This window comes from Agelaius tricolor, unplaced genomic scaffold, assembly GCF_023055355.1.
Source record: "Agelaius tricolor isolate 1412-34295 unplaced genomic scaffold, bAgeTri1.0.p SCAF_18, whole genome shotgun sequence".
Classification (NCBI taxonomy): Eukaryota; Metazoa; Chordata; class Aves; order Passeriformes; family Icteridae; genus Agelaius; species Agelaius tricolor.
In genome coordinates, this window is record NW_027269278.1 from 7,549,856 (window position 1) to 7,568,632 (window position 18,777).

Genomic DNA, 18,777 nt, shown 5'->3' on the forward strand with positions numbered 1-18,777 from the left:
TGCCAGTGTAAAAGCAACTTTACAAAAACAAATATGTTTTCAAAATAAATCAGATTTGTTAAAGCTGAATATATTTAATAAAACCCCTTCAGAACATACAGTAATTTCTATTGCTTTGGATGGCTTGGTGAGATGGACTTCTGAAACATTCTTTTTTCTGTTCAGGATTACCAGTAATTGCTTTTATTTCATCTACCCTAAGATGTAGCACTTGGAGATGCAGTAATATATAGATTTAATTCACAATTTCCCAAATCACAAGGCTTTGTTTTGCTATCAGTAAAATTAATTGAAATTTTTATTTTCTATATTGAATTGAAATTCTTATGTGAGAATTACAGTAATGGTGCTTCATATTTCTGATATTCAAAGGGCAGCCTCGAGTCAAAAATGAATTTTTTTGAAACACTCTTTACTTCGAGGTTTTAAAAATTATTTTCTCTCTCATTATTTACGTAATTGTCAAAGCTCAAAGCTTTAATCTTGATGCTTTATTTGTCCTGCACTGTAGCTACATGTGGATTTACTAACAGTAGGGTTCATTAATGCTAGGTTTGTGATATGTATTCCTTTCCTTTTATCACTAATAGGATAGGATTTTAACTCATAAGTATAATGCTGATTGATATAATGAACAGCTTAATCAGTGGCCTCATCTTTCATCAGGGAGGTAGTCCAGTGACTTGATGTTAATGATAATGAAGTTGCTAGTGAACCTAGAGAAAAACATTAACTGTAGTCATTAAAGATAGTACAATTTAATTTGGATTTTAATTCTCAATGTTAGTGAATGTAACAACTTGCCAGATGTAGAAAATGCTCTTATTAGACAATATCTCCCTGCTAGAATTGTAAATGAAGGGTATGTTTCCAGGGATGTTTTGCATGTGGATCAAAGCAAATACTTACACCCTCCTAAGCAAGTAAAAAAATAGCAGAAGAATGTAACAGAAAATGGTGATGATTCAGTTCACAGCTTTAGTTAATTTTTAATATTTCTACTGTTGGGAACACTTAAAAAATTAGTCATCTGTATTTCAGGAGGTGTTAAATATTTAGGTAAGTAAGTGTCCTTATTGCTACTTTGGGCATGCAAAAGGTAAATAATGGATTTTAGGAAAATCTTAAATTAATTCAACTTGGAAAATATGATAGCACTGAGTTTTTTTGATTGTGCATTTGTGGCTGGGCAGGTGCTGTGGATTATCCTCCCAGGTGGGACATTGTGGGTGAACCCCAGTGAGGAAGCCAGTTTGACTCACTGAAATCCTCCCTGCCACTTTGACCTTGTTCTTTGACCAAGGGAATGACCTCAGGCTCATTTGCCCACGTGCTGTGGGCACAGCCCTTGAGTCTTGTTGGCACAACCCTTGTGTCCTGTGGGCACCCATGGCTGCCTACAGGAATCTCTGCAGCTTCAAGGAGGGGAGGGCAAAGATGCAAATAAATGGGATTTAAACTGCATGCAGAAATAGGAAAAATAAAAATATATCAGCATTTCAGTGCTCCAGCAGTGCTGCTTGGGCTGGATTAGGATTTTGGGATGAGTCAGAGGCTGCAGAAGCAGCACTGGGAGCTGAGAACTCAGCACTTCCCCAGTCTGAGGGAAACAAGGGTCTAAATGCCACTGGAGGAGCTGTCTAGCAATCCAACGTGAATTATGACCCAAATGTTTGTTACCACGTATTCCTTGTCACTTTACACTTCAGAACAGGTGTTAGCTACAGTCTTCTGGCAAAATTTTATCTTTGCTAATTAAATTCTGCCCTGCTAAACTCCCCCTGTAATTTTAATTGGATTTTGCATTCCTCAATGTATGCCGTAAATTGTTGTGTGAGGCTACTTTGTGCTATTAAATGGCTGCATCTAATTTGTAGCTGGCATACTCCTTAACCCCTCATACATGTAATGAGAACTTGGGAAGTGATTTAAAATTTATTTATTTTGGTAGCTAAGATCCATGAAATCTTCATCAGGCAAAACTCCTTCTTGGTTTCCCTTAGTTTTCTCAAGGGATTTTGTTTGGCTAAAAACTGTTTTAGAGAATTGTCTCTAGGGAATGTACAGGTAGAATTGCAAAAAAAAAAAAAAATAGCCCACCTTCGTCCATGCTGAGAACTAATTTAAAAAGAAATTACTGCAGTACAAAGACTGCAAAAGAAACTAAGCTGAAAGATTATTCTTGTGAGACAGAAGTCTGCTACTAAAAACTGGATTTCTCTATGCTTTAGACAAGTGAGCTCTTCATAAGATTATGTATTAATTTGCACATAGCATAAATATATGGTTGAATGTAGGTAAAAAGAGAAACATAAACACTTCGTCTACCAAAGCTGAAGTAAAGACAGGATGAAAGCAAAATGGTTTCCCTTGGATTTTCCTAAGGTGTTCTGAATAATTTTCCTTTTTAAGAAGGGCCTTTGTTTTGTTGCAATAGGTTTTTGCCTTTTCCACATTTTATTTGCCTTGTGCATTCCTATCATTTCAGTTCTGAAACACACCTAACCTTTCCAAACTAGAATGGTTTTTCCCTTGATCACCCTGTTGTTTGTATGAACGAGTCTCTAATGCAGCCTAGTGTTGTAGTGATGGTAAAAATAGCTGAAAATACCCACGAAGGATGAGCCCAACAATATTTCTGATCACCTTTCTGTATGAAAAACATTTGTTGGTAGATCTTCAACAGGTGTAAACCCTCAAGAATCTATGGGTAATCAACCCCATCTGAGCCACTGTCCCTGCATCATTTCCTTTCATCAAACCAACATTCTGAGGTTTCTGAATTACAAATCATTCTGAAATATTGACATTCAGTAATTCTGCAGAGCACAGATGATGGAAGTGCAGCTTCTGTATTTTTGCTCACTTAAAAGATTATTCTCAACAAAGTCAGGGAAAATTCTTTTCAAAGAAGGTGTCATTGCTGGACATGCAGATGCAGCTCTGATGTAAATCCATGGGAATGTTGCCATTATCATGCACAATAATTATACATTTGATAATGACTTCCTGTTTTACTTTTTTCCTAGTATCCATTGTTGTTTGTATGGGATTTTTCTTGATATACTTGATATTAAAGTTATGTTTGTTTATATTCATAGCTTTATGGATTAAGCTGTGTAATTATGCTATTTAGAGTGGTTATACATTTTAAAATCTGGATATTTAGAAGGAAATATGGCATATTTTTAAACATTTTCAGAAAAATAGTTTTTAATGTTTTCTACTCTTTTAAATTGATTGTTTGCTAGTGTGTCAGCCTCTTTAACTGTTGGTATTATATTAGTTCCACATCTTCAGCTACCAACCTTCTTCCAAGTGCAGTGATCCCACAGAAAATGTTAACAATATAGAGCTATTTGCTATATTTAATGGTGCATCAAGTAGCTGTAATGGGCAGGTCATGAATACATTTGGGTTAGTGAAGAGGACAAAAGTGCAGCACAGGTTTTTTTTTGGTTTTTATTGTAATTAAGCTGGCAGACTGCCTTATATATGTTCAATTTCATCCAAAATCAAAACAAATAAACCTTGGAAGTAAACTTAGTATTTGATATTATTAAGTCCTATAAGTGTTCTATAGATGTTGATGTATTTTTTAATATAATATTGGAAGGTTTTTGGTTGGTGATCTCAGCCATGTGCACAGTAAACTGCATGGAGAGTTCAGGTGTGCCTGAGGAGGTGTAGAGGTTGTTTGAACCACCACAACTGAATGTGGGGCATCCTCTCAGAGAGCTGCTCCTTCTCTCCCATCCTCCTCTTGCTGGGTTTCTGGTACTCACCATGTGACCACAGGAATTTGGGTGCTCTGGTGGGGATGACCCATTCTTTATGGTCACGTGCATTTCTGTTTATGGTGCTCATGAGTATTTACTGTTACCCATGGCCAGGCAGTGCCACCCAAAGGAAGAGTCTAATGAGCCTCCAGGGAGAGCTGCTCCACTTCATCCCTTTCAGGTTTGTCCTTGGCATGTACCTGTACTGACAATTTTGAAGCAGCACTGCATTATTATGAGCTTGTAGACCTGGAAGGTTTTTGGTTTCCTTGAAGACAAAGTGCCCTATGTTTTCCCTGTTGACTTGGCAACGCTTTTGTGTTTCAATAGCTCTTGATACTTTAAAAAGCAAGAATCAGACTCAGTCTGTCTTTCTGTATTTATGATTGGTACGGGGAAGGAAATGAAAGGATTTCTTAGCTTCACCACTCTACACACAAATTGGATGTTATTAGAGATCTTGTGCCCAGGACAACATTGCGTTTGCATACCTTCCATTTGTCTGACAGCTCCCTGAGGTGTTCAAGTCACAGGGGCAGTTTAAAGCCACTTGGGACAGGTCAGTTTTGCAGTGTTCCCACTCCTAACTCATGACAGAATGACATGATAAAGCTCAAATGACAGAGATCATTATCTTCAACTCCATGCCTTCCAAAGATGTTTTGTTTCACATTTTTTCTTTGCCACACAAGAGGCCTTTCATTTTAAGCTTTGGACAAATAGTTGCTTTATGCAATCATAATAATAAAAAATTTCCTTATAATTACTGCAGCATACACATACTTGTAACATAAACAGGGTGCTGCAGTAATTTAATGATGCAAAATTGGGAGCACCACAGATAGGACAATGGTTTGATAACAGTGTTTACAAGGTGGCTGTTAGATACCTGTCTCAGGGGTGTTCCTGAGCCCTGACAGCTTCCTGGGCACTGAGGATGCTGCAGAGCAGAGGAGGAATCCAATTTTCATATTTATGGTAGCAGAGCTCACTGTACTTTCAGTTTCTTGCTTCTGCTCTGAAGCAATGTGTTCCCTACAAGTAGCAACTTTTCTGATTCATAAAGCCCACAGGCACACACAGGATAACACTTCCAAAGGAAAGACAAAGTTAGGAAATAAGAATATGGATGTAGATAAGGGCATGTGTGATGCACACATAACCCTTGAGTTGTAAGGATAAGCTAGAAATTAATGTCACTGTTTAAGGGAAAAGGCAGTTTAAATAAAGAACAGGCACAGGTATGGAATACTGTAGATTTATCTGTAAATAGTCACATTGGTGTTTTGTTTTTTTTTTTGTAGCTTCGAGGTGACTTTGACTCATAACTCCTCCAAGAATGATTCTGTGCAGTTGTGTCAGGAATGTATAGTGACTATGAAGCACTACTTATAACATATTCCATTGCTGCATGGTTTATTATACATTATTGTATTATTCATGTGTTTTTCCTATTCGTTTTTTCTGAAGAAGGGTATTTATTTCAAAGGCACGAGAGAGGTGCAGTCCACATGGGGCTCTCAGCAAAAAGTTGTAGTTCTTTAACTTTTGTATTTGAGGCTGATTTCCTTTTATGTACGTTAAAATGTTGTACTGGATTCTTCTTAATGAACATTTATATGCAGATATCCTGCTTTTTCAGCCCAAGAGGCAACCTTATGTAATACATATTTGCATATTGACACAGTTACAATACTAGAGCTAGAGGAAAACAGAATAAAAGTCAACAGGGTGTTAAAATGTGCTTGCAAGGAAAAGTCCCTTTAAGGCTTGGCATTATCTTGTCTCAGTCACATCTACTTCATGAGCTAGGCATAGCCTTGAGCAATGCCTGGAGTTGCAGCTCAGAAGAAAAGTGAGTGTTAGAAAAGTTACAGACAATTCTGTGAACTTATAAACTTCTAAAATGTATTCATGAAACCTAGTATGGTACATCAATGGAGATCAGAGGAGGATACCAGATACTGAGTAAAAGAGTATATTACCTATAGAGCAGAATTTAATGCAGCTTTCTGGTACATAAGAGCCAAAACTTTAAACTTGACTAGGGCAAGAGGACTTTTCTAGTGAAAAAAAAATGTGGGGTGAGGTTGCATCTGCCCTGGATTTACAGAAGTAGCTGCTGAATGTGTGTTTGAGGCTCTCAGGGTTAGTCTCCTGTGCCAGAGAGATGCAGAGAGCTCAAGCAGCTTTCATTCTCCTTTGGCCTTGTCCCCATCTCCTGTTAAAACACTTGCAATCCCTGCTACCTTGTGCATACCCATCCACAACCATTAGCATCTTGTGACCCACCAAATAACTGTTCTCTGTGTTCCATTTCTAAAAGCTGGAGGGATGGGTGTCAAAAGAATTTTTTCTGGCCTCTTTCAGCATCCCAGGAAAGCAGTTGGGATACTGCCAACAAACCTGTGCTGTCTTTCCTGATAGAGGTGTCACAAGAGAATTTCTTGCAGGAAAGTCCTCTGAGCCTTGAGGCACACAGCTCCCACTGAAATATTCTGAGGAGGCAGCGATGGGGTTTCTGATACCAACCAAGCTGTGTGAAGGACACAGAAATGTTACAGGACTATTGCAATTTTTAGAAAATAATGATGTAGTTCTAACAATATCATGGTCTATAATTAAAGTTCCTATAAACTTCATTCACATGGTACTGTATAAATAGTTCTCCACATCAAAGGTAGATGTAATTATCCTTGAAAAACTTGTAGATGACAGAAGACTTATAGGAAAGAGAAAGTTCCCAAATCTATACATGTGGATGACTTTAGAAGGAGCATTAATTATAGCTTGCTCATTACTAAAAGAAAATTAATTTCTGCAGGTTCAGGTAAGTGTCCAAACCCAATCATTATTCTACATGTGTAAAAATCTGTGGGGGCTTTTATGTTCTAATGAACATTTCACTCTTAGCAATAACACATTTTAGCATGTTCCTGCTGGACAGTCTATGAGACCAAAGTTCCTAAACCTTCACAACCAGATTTTATCTAAAAGTAGAGGTGTTTTAGATACTGTAATCTCCTTCAGGCAAAGATGGAATAATATTTCAGAATATTACCTCACACTTCATTGCAAGCTAGCATATCATAATGAATAAATATTTTTCTAAATTGAAAAAATGGCAGAGCCACAAACAGAAGGGCTTTCTTCTACAAATTGCATTTTTCTCCTTGTGGCCTTGTATTTTTAATACAGCTATGGAATAATTAAGCAGAGTGGAGTATTAATGCAATTTTATAAATAAGGTTAGGGTTGCCAGATGTTGTTCATTTTTCCTCTCTTTTTTAAATGTAGATCAGCATTCAAAATGTAGGCTGGTAGTGGGTTGCAGGAAACTTAGAACATTTGGTCTTACATATCTAAGGTATTAAAAATTGAGCTTGTGGAGATGATGCTTTGCTGATTCATTTGTTTGGATATACCCCTCATTTCTATTTCCAGTTTCAAAAAACCACTTCTTAAATCAGATAAGAGGGCAAACAGCATACACAGTCTTTTTATTAAGTCTTCTCTGAAATAAGCAAGTTGTGAGATTTGTTTGTCTAAGAGAGAACAATATTCAATGACCTTCATAACTTACAGATTACATATAATTGCTTTGGACAGCAATTTTCCTATGCATAAATTAGTTCATGTAGTCAAATGAGATAAAAGTATAGGAACCAGCTCAAATCATGAAATACAGGCTGCAGTGATGAAATTCATGGTAGGGTGCAAATATAAGTATTTGGTTTCCCTACATGATCCTTGTCCTTACTGAAGGAGAAAATAATTTGTCATTACACCCACTCACTATGGATGTGCATTTTACTATAAAAGTTCTGTTCCTGAAATATGGCCTTTCAAAAGTAGAAGACAGTTGCTGATAATTATTTTCAAGGAGCAGAAACAGTATTTAGTTTTACATAGAGAGTTGAGGGTTAAGACATTTCCATCAATCTTCAAAAATATCTTTTCAGAATACTATTGAAAATTGTGTGTGTGTGTATATATGCATCAAAGTACCAAAAATTGTTCCCTCTGCACCCATGTTGGCTCGTTAATATGATGCAAAAAGAACACAGTCCTTCCTATTTGAATAATTACTAAAACATATCCCTCATTTAATAACCAATAGAGTTTTCATATTTGATTGTGGGGCTGATGAGATTGCCAATGCAAATTGTGTGGACTTTTCAAAATGATCCAGTTGATATATGAGAAGCACCATCCATTTACTGACTTGTTCAGTTGAACATTTTTAGCCATGTTCATTGAGGTATTTGCACCTCACTACCTTGCTCTTTAAACTGGAGGCTTTGGGTGTGGCAGAAGGCTCAAGCAGACCTTGAGTGGTCTCTGGGCATTCCAAGTTTTCTCTTCCATGTAGATCTCCCAGTTCAGCTTTCTGGGACTTGTGTTCTGTCTCTGATTGAGATTAAATCCTGTGAACCAGGGTAAACAACATTTGTTTTCCTGTAAGCAATTTCTGATGTCTGTGAGATATTGAAGGTATTTATTTATTATTTTTTATTTAACTTTGACTTTTTTCATTTATTTAAATGTGGAAGCAAATAGCTATGAATTATGTAGTAAAATCTTCAGTCTTTAAACATAGGAAATAATTTATATTTTCACTTTGTTGATCATTCTGGGGAAAAAAAAGCCTATTTCCTGCTTATACCTGATTGCACTTGTCTTTTCTCAATGGTTGTTTTCACTTGAGTTCTGTTCATTTTGTGATTTAATGGCGTTGAAATAGATCACTTAAGTATTCATGTATTCATTTTTATCCTATTTACATCAGTTCACATTTCAATAGAAATTTATTTCTGCCTGAATGTTGCTTTCCTCAGCAATGATTGGTATCATCTTCATGGTTGCATATTGCAGTTTCCTACTGCATCTTTGAAGCTCTACCATTGCAAGAAGTGAAAGTAAATTTCTTGGCTTCTCTGTGTCACTGACAATAAAATTGAGATTTAAAAAAATAGTTCATTATATTGGGTTTCTTAATATTGAGTTTCAGAGTTTTCTACCATAGTCTACTTTTAATTGCAAATGAAACTAAGCTTCCCACCATCTTGTATGTCTGGGACAGATTTGTCGTGTCTCACGTAGTCACTTGTGTGTTCCAGAACTCCTTTTTTTCTGTGGTATGTGTAATAAGGAAATAATAAACTTGACTGCAGAAGTCTAATGTATACTAATCTGGTTTTTTAAATTCAAAGATTAAGGGGTTTTTTCTTCATAATTTTTATCGTAGTGAATGTGAGAAATATGTTTAGCTCTAACTTTATACTGACAACTGTTGCCACCCATGTTTTCCTCACATATGTGCTTAATGTCACCCATGCTACACTGAAATAACCTTCAAGATGATCCACACTTAATCAATGTGCTGACATAATGCTGTCAACCTTATCCTCAGGAAAGGTCATCTGCTAAATGAAGTGAGTGGGTTAGGGAATACAAACTGTGGCAGAAATGGGGGTTAGGATGTTTCTGTGTACTGTATAAAACATTATCTAAAGCTGTTTGTTTGCCTACAGAAATCAGATACCTAATTTCTAATTGATGGAAATCCCTGGATTTTAGCCATTTAAATAAATAAAACTGAGCCAGATGTGTTGTACTTTATGGTGTTCTGGGATATATTTAATGCATTAACGTGGCACTTGGTCTGCAGGACAAAAGTATGATGGGAATCAGAAGGAAAAAGATGAAGAGCATCCTTGTGTGCAGCAAGTGGGAAAGATCTGAGCTCCAACCCACCCAGAGAGTGCCCATCTCTCCCTGGAGCCCCAGAGGGAGCTTGGCTCTGGTGCTGGGGCACCCTCCCTGTGCCACTCAGCCACCAGGACCTTGCTGTCACCAAGCACTGCTGCTCCACGTGCTCTTGTCCCTGCTGGCTGAGGAGCTCCAAGGCTTGCAGCATCTCCACAGTGCTGAACCCAACAACTTTTCAGATCATTCATACTGGTGGGAGGAACTGAACTTGTAGAAGCAAAAAGATTGTGTGAAATTGTTGTGTTCCAGGAGATAAAAGGTTTTTGGATATTATTGCATGGATACAATTCTCTCTATCTGATTCTGATCTCTTTCCTTTCCTAGAAATATTGTAGCAGTGGAAATATATTTATGAAAGCATTTTGCAGGACGTGCTCTAAAGTATGAACAATTTTTAGTGAAAGCATTAGGGAAAAAAAAAAAAGTTAAGGAGTCCCACCAGGATACCTATTCTGTAAGTTATAGGCTTCCTGTAAAAATCAGCTTGAAAGCTTGAAGTACCTACATAAAAATTAAATTGATTCTGCTAATATAATGGGAATTCCACTCTAAGGCCTGGAATCAATTTTATTATTTCACTTGTTCATCAAAAGGAATTTTCTTTAAATAGCTGTATATAGTAATTACAGCATCACATTTCTGTCCCTTTCTTTGACCTACCCTACTCTGCCCAGTAAGGAGCCATTTGTACAACTTGAAGATGATTGTTTTTTGAGAATGTTGCCAATTTAATCTAAAAATCACTTGAATTTCACTGCAGTCAGAAAACTGTACATCCTCTTTGTATCCAAATCCTCAGAGCCTTAGGGGAAAAAGCCTTTGAAGTGGAATGTAAGAAGAATTTTAATGTTTTATGCAGAAAGACAGAGTTTAGAGGGGATGAGAAAGAAGAGAAAGAAACAAGTGTGATATGCATTTTTCCAGTTGCTCTGGCACACAAACTCTGGTTTTCCTACTCACCCTTATATCACCCCACTGGTTTCAGCACCTCATGCCTTATGTTCTCCTCAGCTTTAAACATCTCTGCAAATTCAAGGAAACACTTCTAACTTTCTCTTTCTGGCTATGTTTTTGAATGAATAAGTGAAGGCTGAAGTGGTACAGTGAAACAAGTTTGAGAGATCTGAAAGGCTTCTAATTTTCAAAATATGCTTTGAATGTTACTTAGGATTTTATAAGTAATTTTGCTGTGTAAATGTAAAACTGCTGAAGAAAATATTGAAAAAGGAGGGAGTAGTGGTTCTATGTTTAAAACTAAATTAAATACATAGATATTGCCATTAAAGGTATTCTACAGTCTATTTTACAAACAGGATTAATCACTGAATTTAATATTTCTTTGCAGCATTCCTCTCATTTTACAGGGCCTGTAAATGTCAAGTTCTTCTATGACCTACATTTATATAAATTAATGTATTATGGTTGCTAGCTAACAATGTTTTATATAGTTGTATTCAAAACTTTCTCTTGGGTATAGATATCATACATGGGTTCTCTCCTTTTATTTTGGGAAGGTACAATATTGTGAGTGGCTAGGCAAAGAAAATCCATTTTATAGCAGCAGGAGAAATTAAGTAGCTTGTTACTCATTGCCTACCTATGAGGCCATAGGTTTTTGTATATAGTTATGTACATTTGAATTTTTTCCCCAAAAATGCCATGTGTATAATGCAGCTCTGTTGTTCTCCACCAGGTATAGGCTGTTCACCTTGTAAATGGTTGCTTTTAAATAGTGTTTAAGTCCAGAATCTGCTGTAAACTGAGTTCTCATATGTTGTTTATTGGTGAGCAGAAGACAAATACCTCAGGTGATCAAAGTGGGGGGGTGCTCCCAGCTTTCACCAGTCTCCAGACCCACTCTGCAAAAATGTGGAGTAGCTGAGCAGTGCTTCATCATAACTGCATGGTCTCAATGCTCAGACTCACAGATCCAGGTTGTAAGTAGAGCAGCAGTTATTTGGATAAGCTTCAGCAGCTGGGATTGGCATTCAGAGTTGCCAACAGGATGCTTTTGTCTCCTGTGGCTCCTGGTCAGGGCTGAGGTGGCTCTCCTGAGCTCAGAGGTGATGCAGGATGTGTGCATGCACTGCCCCAGCTCACACAAATTGCTGATGGTTCACAACAGAGAGAGGCTAGGGCATGGCCTCACAATCCTCCCCTTTTTTAAGGCACATTTTCACTGTTTTGCATGTTTGTCATTTCCCTCTCCCCCCACCCCAAAAAAAAAATCAACAGCTGCCTTATGTTCAATCTCCAGGTGCTGCCATCGTGTCAGTAGTGTGGAGCATTGAATTCCTGCACAGTGCACGCTGGAGAGGTGTAGATGTAAAATATCTCCTGGCTGTCATGTATAAACTGCAGCATTGTGAGACAGTGAATCCTGATAAATCCTGAGCTTTTCAGAAAAATCTGCTTCTTTTCTTCCATTGTATGGTGTTTCTGATAATTGTCTTGTGTCTAAATATTTTTGTTTTCAGTCAGTAATGTTACAGCTTTTGTTTTAGGTTGTTTGTATTAGAAGAATTTCCTATTTTTGACTTGTCTTGAATAGGCTGGAAAAAAATTGGTGCTTTTATAGTTTCTATGTGAAGGGGGTTTTATTTTATGTTGTATTAGTTGTTTGTTTTTCCTCTACAGTGCTTCATCATCTGTCATCCCTCAATGCATACAGGATGATAAACTCCCTGTCCCTGTTAATGGGAGTTGAGAATATTTTGCTTCTCTCAGGATTGGTGCCATATTACCAGGACAATGTATTGATTTGGGTGACTGCCAGTGTGTGATGCATGACAGAAATGAGAAATTGAACTTTCTGAACGTGAAGTAAATTGTGCTGATGATGATATATAAATGACTGAGGGAAAAGCAATCAATCAGATGCTCTCTGCTGGCAGCTGAGCTACATACAATTTAATATATAGTAAACCAACAGTTGTTTACAGTCTAAATCAAATAGTGTTCTGTGCTAAACTCATATTCTTGCAAAGATTACTTGGAACATTTCTGGGTTTAGTATGCTTTCCTTTCTGCTTTACCAACATGTGGTGTTTGGTAATTTAGAAATATTGAACTGACTCTATTAATTCTTGTTTTTTCTTGTCAAGAGCTACAGGTTTTTTTTCTAGACTGCTTATTACTACTTTAAATTGGTTGATCTTTAAATAATTTTAACTTGTAAGTAGAGTTGTTTTGAGTCCCAGATACCTGCAGAAGGAGTTTATTATAGCTGCAGGTAATTGGACTTTACTGTAAAACATCCACTAGAGACATGAATAGGCCCATTCTCTCTTTTGGCAGATGTTTTGCAGATATTAGACTTATATCCAATTATCTTTGGGTACTTTGCAGCACACAAGAGCATTCATGTGCAGATGACTGTAATATTCTTTGCTCTCCTTCTCCACACTCTGAAATGAATGGGATAATTTATCCTTTTTGGAAAGAGAAGTATTTTAATGAAAGCTTCAAGAGACTTCCTGAAATTCTCCTTATTAATTAATAAGTCCTGTCATTCTGGATCTGTCTCAGGTTATCATTTGCCCAATGTAAGACCCTTCAGCAGTAGGGAATTCTGCTCAGTTCTCCCCAAAGCCACCCAGAGCTGCAGAGTTTGGAATCTTCAGTTTGAACTTTGGGGTGGGAGTTTCCAAAGATTCCTCTCTCCTAAGATGTTGTCAATGTTTGCTTCGTGTTAAGGCTGTGAGAATCCAGGGAGAAGCTGAACCACAAATTCCTGGAGGAGGGTAGAGCTGAAGCATTTGGCCATCAGCTGGAATGTAAATCCTGGAGGTCTCTACCTTAAGCTGATGTACAGTTGCTCTCTAGAGATGGGATATGTGTAGTCTTAATTTAGTTTTAAAGGTCTGTTTTGTTAATACATTCATGTAATATATCTTTTAAAAAAATACAAAAGCCAACAAATATTAAAATGTACCTAGGATTGCCTTTTGAAGTTATGTTTGGAATGACCTGCATCTGTATGTTTATAAATGGCTCAATTTTAGAAATAGATTTCATATGTTTTGAGTAAATGAACTGTTCCCCATGATGTCAGAAGAGATTTGTATCTCACTTGTTTATTCCTGTTTTTATAGATGGCTATACAACAGATGACATTGAGTTTTACTGGCGTGGGGGTGATAATGCAGTCACAGGAGTGACAAAAATCGAGCTGCCACAGTTCTCCATTGTGGACTACAAGCTTATCACCAAGAATGTTGTTTTCTCTACAGGTTTGTGGAGGGGAACTTAAAAGGGGAATTCTTTTAAAGACTTTTAAAACTGGATTAATTCTTAGTGTGCTGTTGAGGAGCAAAACTTTTAGAAACATGAATAAAATAGAGCAGCAGCTGTGAATTTGGAAAGCAGAGGTTTTTATTACAGCTTCCATAGTGTATAAGGCACCACTCATTAACATGTGTAATCTGTCATGTTAAGGCTCAGCAAATGAGCTGTATTTTTTGTTTACCCATGAAAACTGATGAAGCCACTTGTACACCTCTGTTCCCCAACATGTAGGAAATTTAGGAACCTTTTTCTCCATATTTTTAGATGTTTCTTTTGCCATGTTCGGGATGTATTAGACTAATTACTTTGTCTTCAATATAAAATCTTTAAAATGCTTGTTTCAGGATTTCCAGTTTAGCCTATTCTAGCAAGTGCATGACATTCTGAAGGCTGAAAAGATGCTTTCTGAGAAGGAGGAGAAAATCAGATTGCATTTCATGAAATAAAAATAATAATAATTAAAAAAACCCTAACATATTTCAATGACATTAAATTGTTCAAGGGAGGCAAGAGTTGAATTGGGCTGTTACTAGGAGGTGCTTTCTACCTATTTGAGAAACCCATTAAGTGTGTTAAAAAAAAAATCTTCAAAACTCACTGTTCAGATATGGGTGGAAATCACCTTTGGAGGGACTATAGAATGATTGTACATTGAAAATTCTTCAAAATCAAGGAGAAATGGGACTTGAAGAATGATTTCTAGGCACTCATATTAACAAATGTTTCAAGCACTACAATATTTCTGATGTCCAGTGACAAGAGAGGAGTGTTGCGTTTCTTGGAGAGACGTTTAGGATCAGGGCTGCACTGAAGCTGGCATATGAGAGTTTGTCAGGGAAGAGGAATTTCTGTGCTTTGTTGCTCTGATTTGTATTTTGGCTGTTGATTGTTGAATGTTATGATTACCAGCAGATAAGCAACTAGAGCATGTTTGTACCCTCAGCATAAAAGATTATTTAATCCCAATTCTTGCTAGAAATTCTGCCGCTGAATATCCTGGATCTTTCAGCTCTGAGTGTACTCTACGTCAAATGAAAAAATAAAACAAAAATGACAGAAAAGAAAATGTTTTCAGGCATTATACAAATAAATTATGGCCATACCAAATATTCTCTTTTAGGTGCCTACCCAAGGCTGTCTCTCAGCTTTAAACTTAAGAGAAACATTGGTTACTTCATTCTGCAGACCTACATGCCTTCTATTCTGATCACTATCCTGTCCTGGGTTTCCTTCTGGATTAATTATGATGCTTCAGCTGCAAGAGTTGCTTTAGGTAGGCATTTTTACACATCTCATGCAGTGTGCATTAGCTGAATGGTTTTTCTAGCTTCTGGCTGAGTGGATAGTGCATGATTTGCAAATAAAAAATATATGTGTTAGATCTTTTTATGTGTGGCTTGTTAAGCTTTGTGTTATTTGAATATTATTCAGCATTTAAAACATCAGAATTTATATAAAAATTAAAGTGATTTCATGTCTGAATCAGCCAACTTTATAATCATTGTAATCAAAATTAGCTCAACATATTCTGTTGTTCTTTTGCTGCTTGTTTTTTCTCTGAAAAGAATGCACTTAGTTTGCTTTTGCCCATAGCAGTCCAGAACACACGTTCAGCATTGTGTTATGGATTATAAATTGCTTTTCCTTTCAGGAATTAAATAAAGTTTTACTAGGTTTGCATAGTTCACTTGTCCTTATGTTGAGGGAGGAGGCTGTGCCTCAAATCCAGTTCCTGGCTCCTGGAGACAGGACACACATTGAGGGGCTGGGATGTGTCCAGAGAAGGGCAACAGAGCTGGGGAAGTGCTCCAAGAGAGCTGGAGAGGAACTTGGCACAAAGGGGAATATCTTTAAACTGACAGCTGAGGACTGAGGATTTAGTTTAGATGTCCTGGAGCACAGGACTGATGAGGAGCAGCTGGGGGAGCTCAGCCTGGAGAAAAGGAGGCTCAGGGGGGACCTTCTTGCCCCCTAAAACTCCCTGGCAGAGAGGTGCAGCCAGCTGAGGGTTGGTGTCTTCTGCCAAGTGAAAGAACAAGAGGAAATGGGCTCGAGTTATGCCAGGGGAGGTTTAGATTAGATCCTAGGAGAAATTTCTTCACCAAAAAGATTTCTAGCCTTGGCAGAGGCTGTTTTGGGAAGTGGTGGAGTTACCATCCATGAAGGGATTTAAAAGATTTGAAGACTTGGTGCCTGGGGAACATGGTTTAGTGGTGGATGTGGCAGTTCTGAGTTAAAAATTGCATTCAATTAACTTAAAGGTCTTTTCCAACCTAAATTATTGCACGAGTCTGATTATTTTTTCCCTACTGCTACCTTAGGTTCCAAAGCAAAACTGTTTCCCTAATTAATCTCTAGAGTATTTGTCTGTCTCATCACTAGGCCTATGTGTATCTGTTTATTCTGTGCCCCTCATCATAAGGACCATGTTCCAAAAATAAGTATATCCATTGCCAAGTTTTGTCAAAATCAGACTGATTCCTGCCAGTACAGTTCTTGTATAGCTAAAATAAGTAAAACCCCATAAAAGATGCCATTGAAAATTCGACATTTTAATGTTATAGAATACATCTGAGTTTTACCAGACCTTTCTGTGTAGCATTTTGCCTTAAGAATATCAGACTGCAGACATCCTGAAAATGTGGAGGAAAGCAAGATAAAGCAATTTTAGCCTGTAATTTTCAACTGAGACTCATTACAGAAAGTTGCAGTTTATCTGGTTAAAAAGACACTTATGGAATCCAACTACTGGTTGCTTGACTGAGCTCAATTTATTACAGGTGTAATGTTTTTTATGCTATGCAAAAAATCCAAGTCCAAGATAAGGACTGAACAAAATGTCCCTGAAAAAATTCAGGCACAAAAGGAAACCTACAGAGGGTGGTGGCAAGGTCAGGTAGCCTGTGAAAAATGCAAATGAAAAAAAATGCAAATGAAAAAAATCTGAGCAGCCAGGGATCAGGTTAGGTAAGCTAAAACCCTGAGACAGAACTAAATCTGTCCAGGGACATCAAAGGCAACAAGAAAAGCTTCTGTATAGGTACATCAGTGCTAAAAGGTGATGAGGGAAAATGGGAGTCCTCTCTGAAAGGAAACAGGAGGCCTGGATAGCCAGGATCTGAAGAAGACTGAGGTGCTGAACACCTTTTTAATGCCTTGCTCTCATGGACATGTGCTCCAGACACATTGCCAAGCTGCAGAAGGCAAAGGCTGGCACTGGGAGAATGAAGAACCACCTGCTTAAGAGAACTTGTTGGAGACCATCTAAGGAACGTGGGGATCCCAAGCACAAAGTCCATGGGACCTGATGAGATGCATCCACAGGGCCTGAGGGAGCTGGGAAATTGGCTGAAACTCTGTACATCATATTTGAGAAGCCATGGCAGTCTGGTGAAGTTTCACTGACTAAAAAAGTGGAAGCAAAGGCCCTAATTTTTAAGAGGGGGAAAAAAAAAGACTTGGGGAACTACAGAACTGTCAGTCTCACGTTGGTGCCTGTCAAGGTCATGGAGCAGATCCTCCTGACAACTGTGCTAAGGCACATGGAAACCAGGGAGGTGATGGATGAGAGCCAACCTGGCTTCACTAAGGGCAAGTTGGGCCTGACAGAGTTTGTGACCATCTACAGCAGGGTCCCAGCCCTGGTGGGATGAGGGAAGAGCAACTGCTGTCATCTACCCTGGACTTGTGCAAAGCATCTGGCACTATTATGCTGGAGATCCTTGTCTCTAAGCTGAAGAGTCATGGATTTGTTGGATGGACCACTCAGTGGATAAGGAATTGGCTGGATGGTTGCACTCAAATAGTTGCAGTCAACAGTTTGATGTCCAAGTGGAGATGAGTGACAAGTGTCCTCAGGGGTCTGTGTTGGGATTGTGCTGCTCTAACATCTTGGTCAGCAACATGGACAGTGGGATTGAGGGTGCCCTTGGCAAGTTCCTGAGCTGTGTGGTGTTCCCCACATACTGGAGGGAAGAGATGCCATCCAGAGGAGCATTAAAAGGCTGGAGAAATGTCACAAAGATAATTGTGTGACTAGAGCACCACTCTCCATGAAGACAGGGAGTTGGAATTGTTCAGCCTGGAGCAGAGAAGGCTCCAGGGAGACCTTAGGGCACCTTTGAGAGCCTAAAAGTGCTCCAAGAGAGCTGGAGAGGAACTTGGCACAAAGGGGAATGTCTTTAAACTGACAGCTGAGGACTGAGGATTTAGTTTAGATCTTAGGAAGAAATTCTTCTCTGTGAGTGTAGTGAGACAGGGGATCAGTTGCCTGGAGCTGGGGCATCCCTGTCCCTGGAAACATTCAAGGCCAGGGTGGATGGGGTTGTGAGCAACCTGGTCTAGTGGAAGGATCCCTGCCCATGGTACTAGATGGTTTTGAAGAGCCCTTCCAACCCAAACCTTTCTAGGATTCTATTAATATGGACAAAGGTTAGAGATATCTTTTGTCCACCAGGGGAAAAAAAGCATTTTTCAACTCCAGCATTTGAATAGTAGAAATTATTATTCTAGAAAATAAGTTACAATTATTTCAATCACTAGACTTCTCAATTCTTTTTTCCAGGAATCACAACTGTGCTCACAATGACAACAATTAACACCCATCTTCGAGAGACTCTTCCCAAAATTCCATATGTGAAAGCCATTGATATGTACCTTATGGGATGTTTTGTCTTCGTTTTCATGGCTCTGCTGGAGTATGCATTGGTCAACTACATCTTCTTTGGCAGGGGACCTCAGCGCCAAAAGAAAGCAGCAGAAAAAGCTGCCAGTGCCAACAATGAGAAGTTGAGAATGGATGTCAATAAGGTAAACTGTAATGGGGATACATTTTTAGCATTTTCCCAGGAAGACAGGCTCTCACTTCTGTCAGACAGTGCTTTAAAATGTAATTTCTTGTAGAAAATGAGTGGAGTGGAATTATGATGACCTTGTCTTA

General features: G+C 38.2%; 1 protein-coding gene across 3 annotated transcripts in view; it reads left to right on the forward strand.

Moving 5' to 3' along the window:
* The window catches only part of GABRB2 (gamma-aminobutyric acid type A receptor subunit beta2), a 137,611-nt gene that overhangs the window by 97,278 nt on the left and 21,556 nt on the right, over positions 1-18,777 (forward strand). For all 3 annotated transcript variants that reach the window (XM_071443142.1, XM_071443145.1, XM_071443143.1), the window contains 3 exons: positions 13,646-13,783; positions 14,959-15,111; positions 18,403-18,647. In XM_071443142.1, coding sequence (XP_071299243.1) covers positions 13,646-13,783; positions 14,959-15,111; positions 18,403-18,647 — 536 coding nt within the window. The remainder of the gene's footprint in view (positions 1-13,645; positions 13,784-14,958; positions 15,112-18,402; positions 18,648-18,777) is intronic.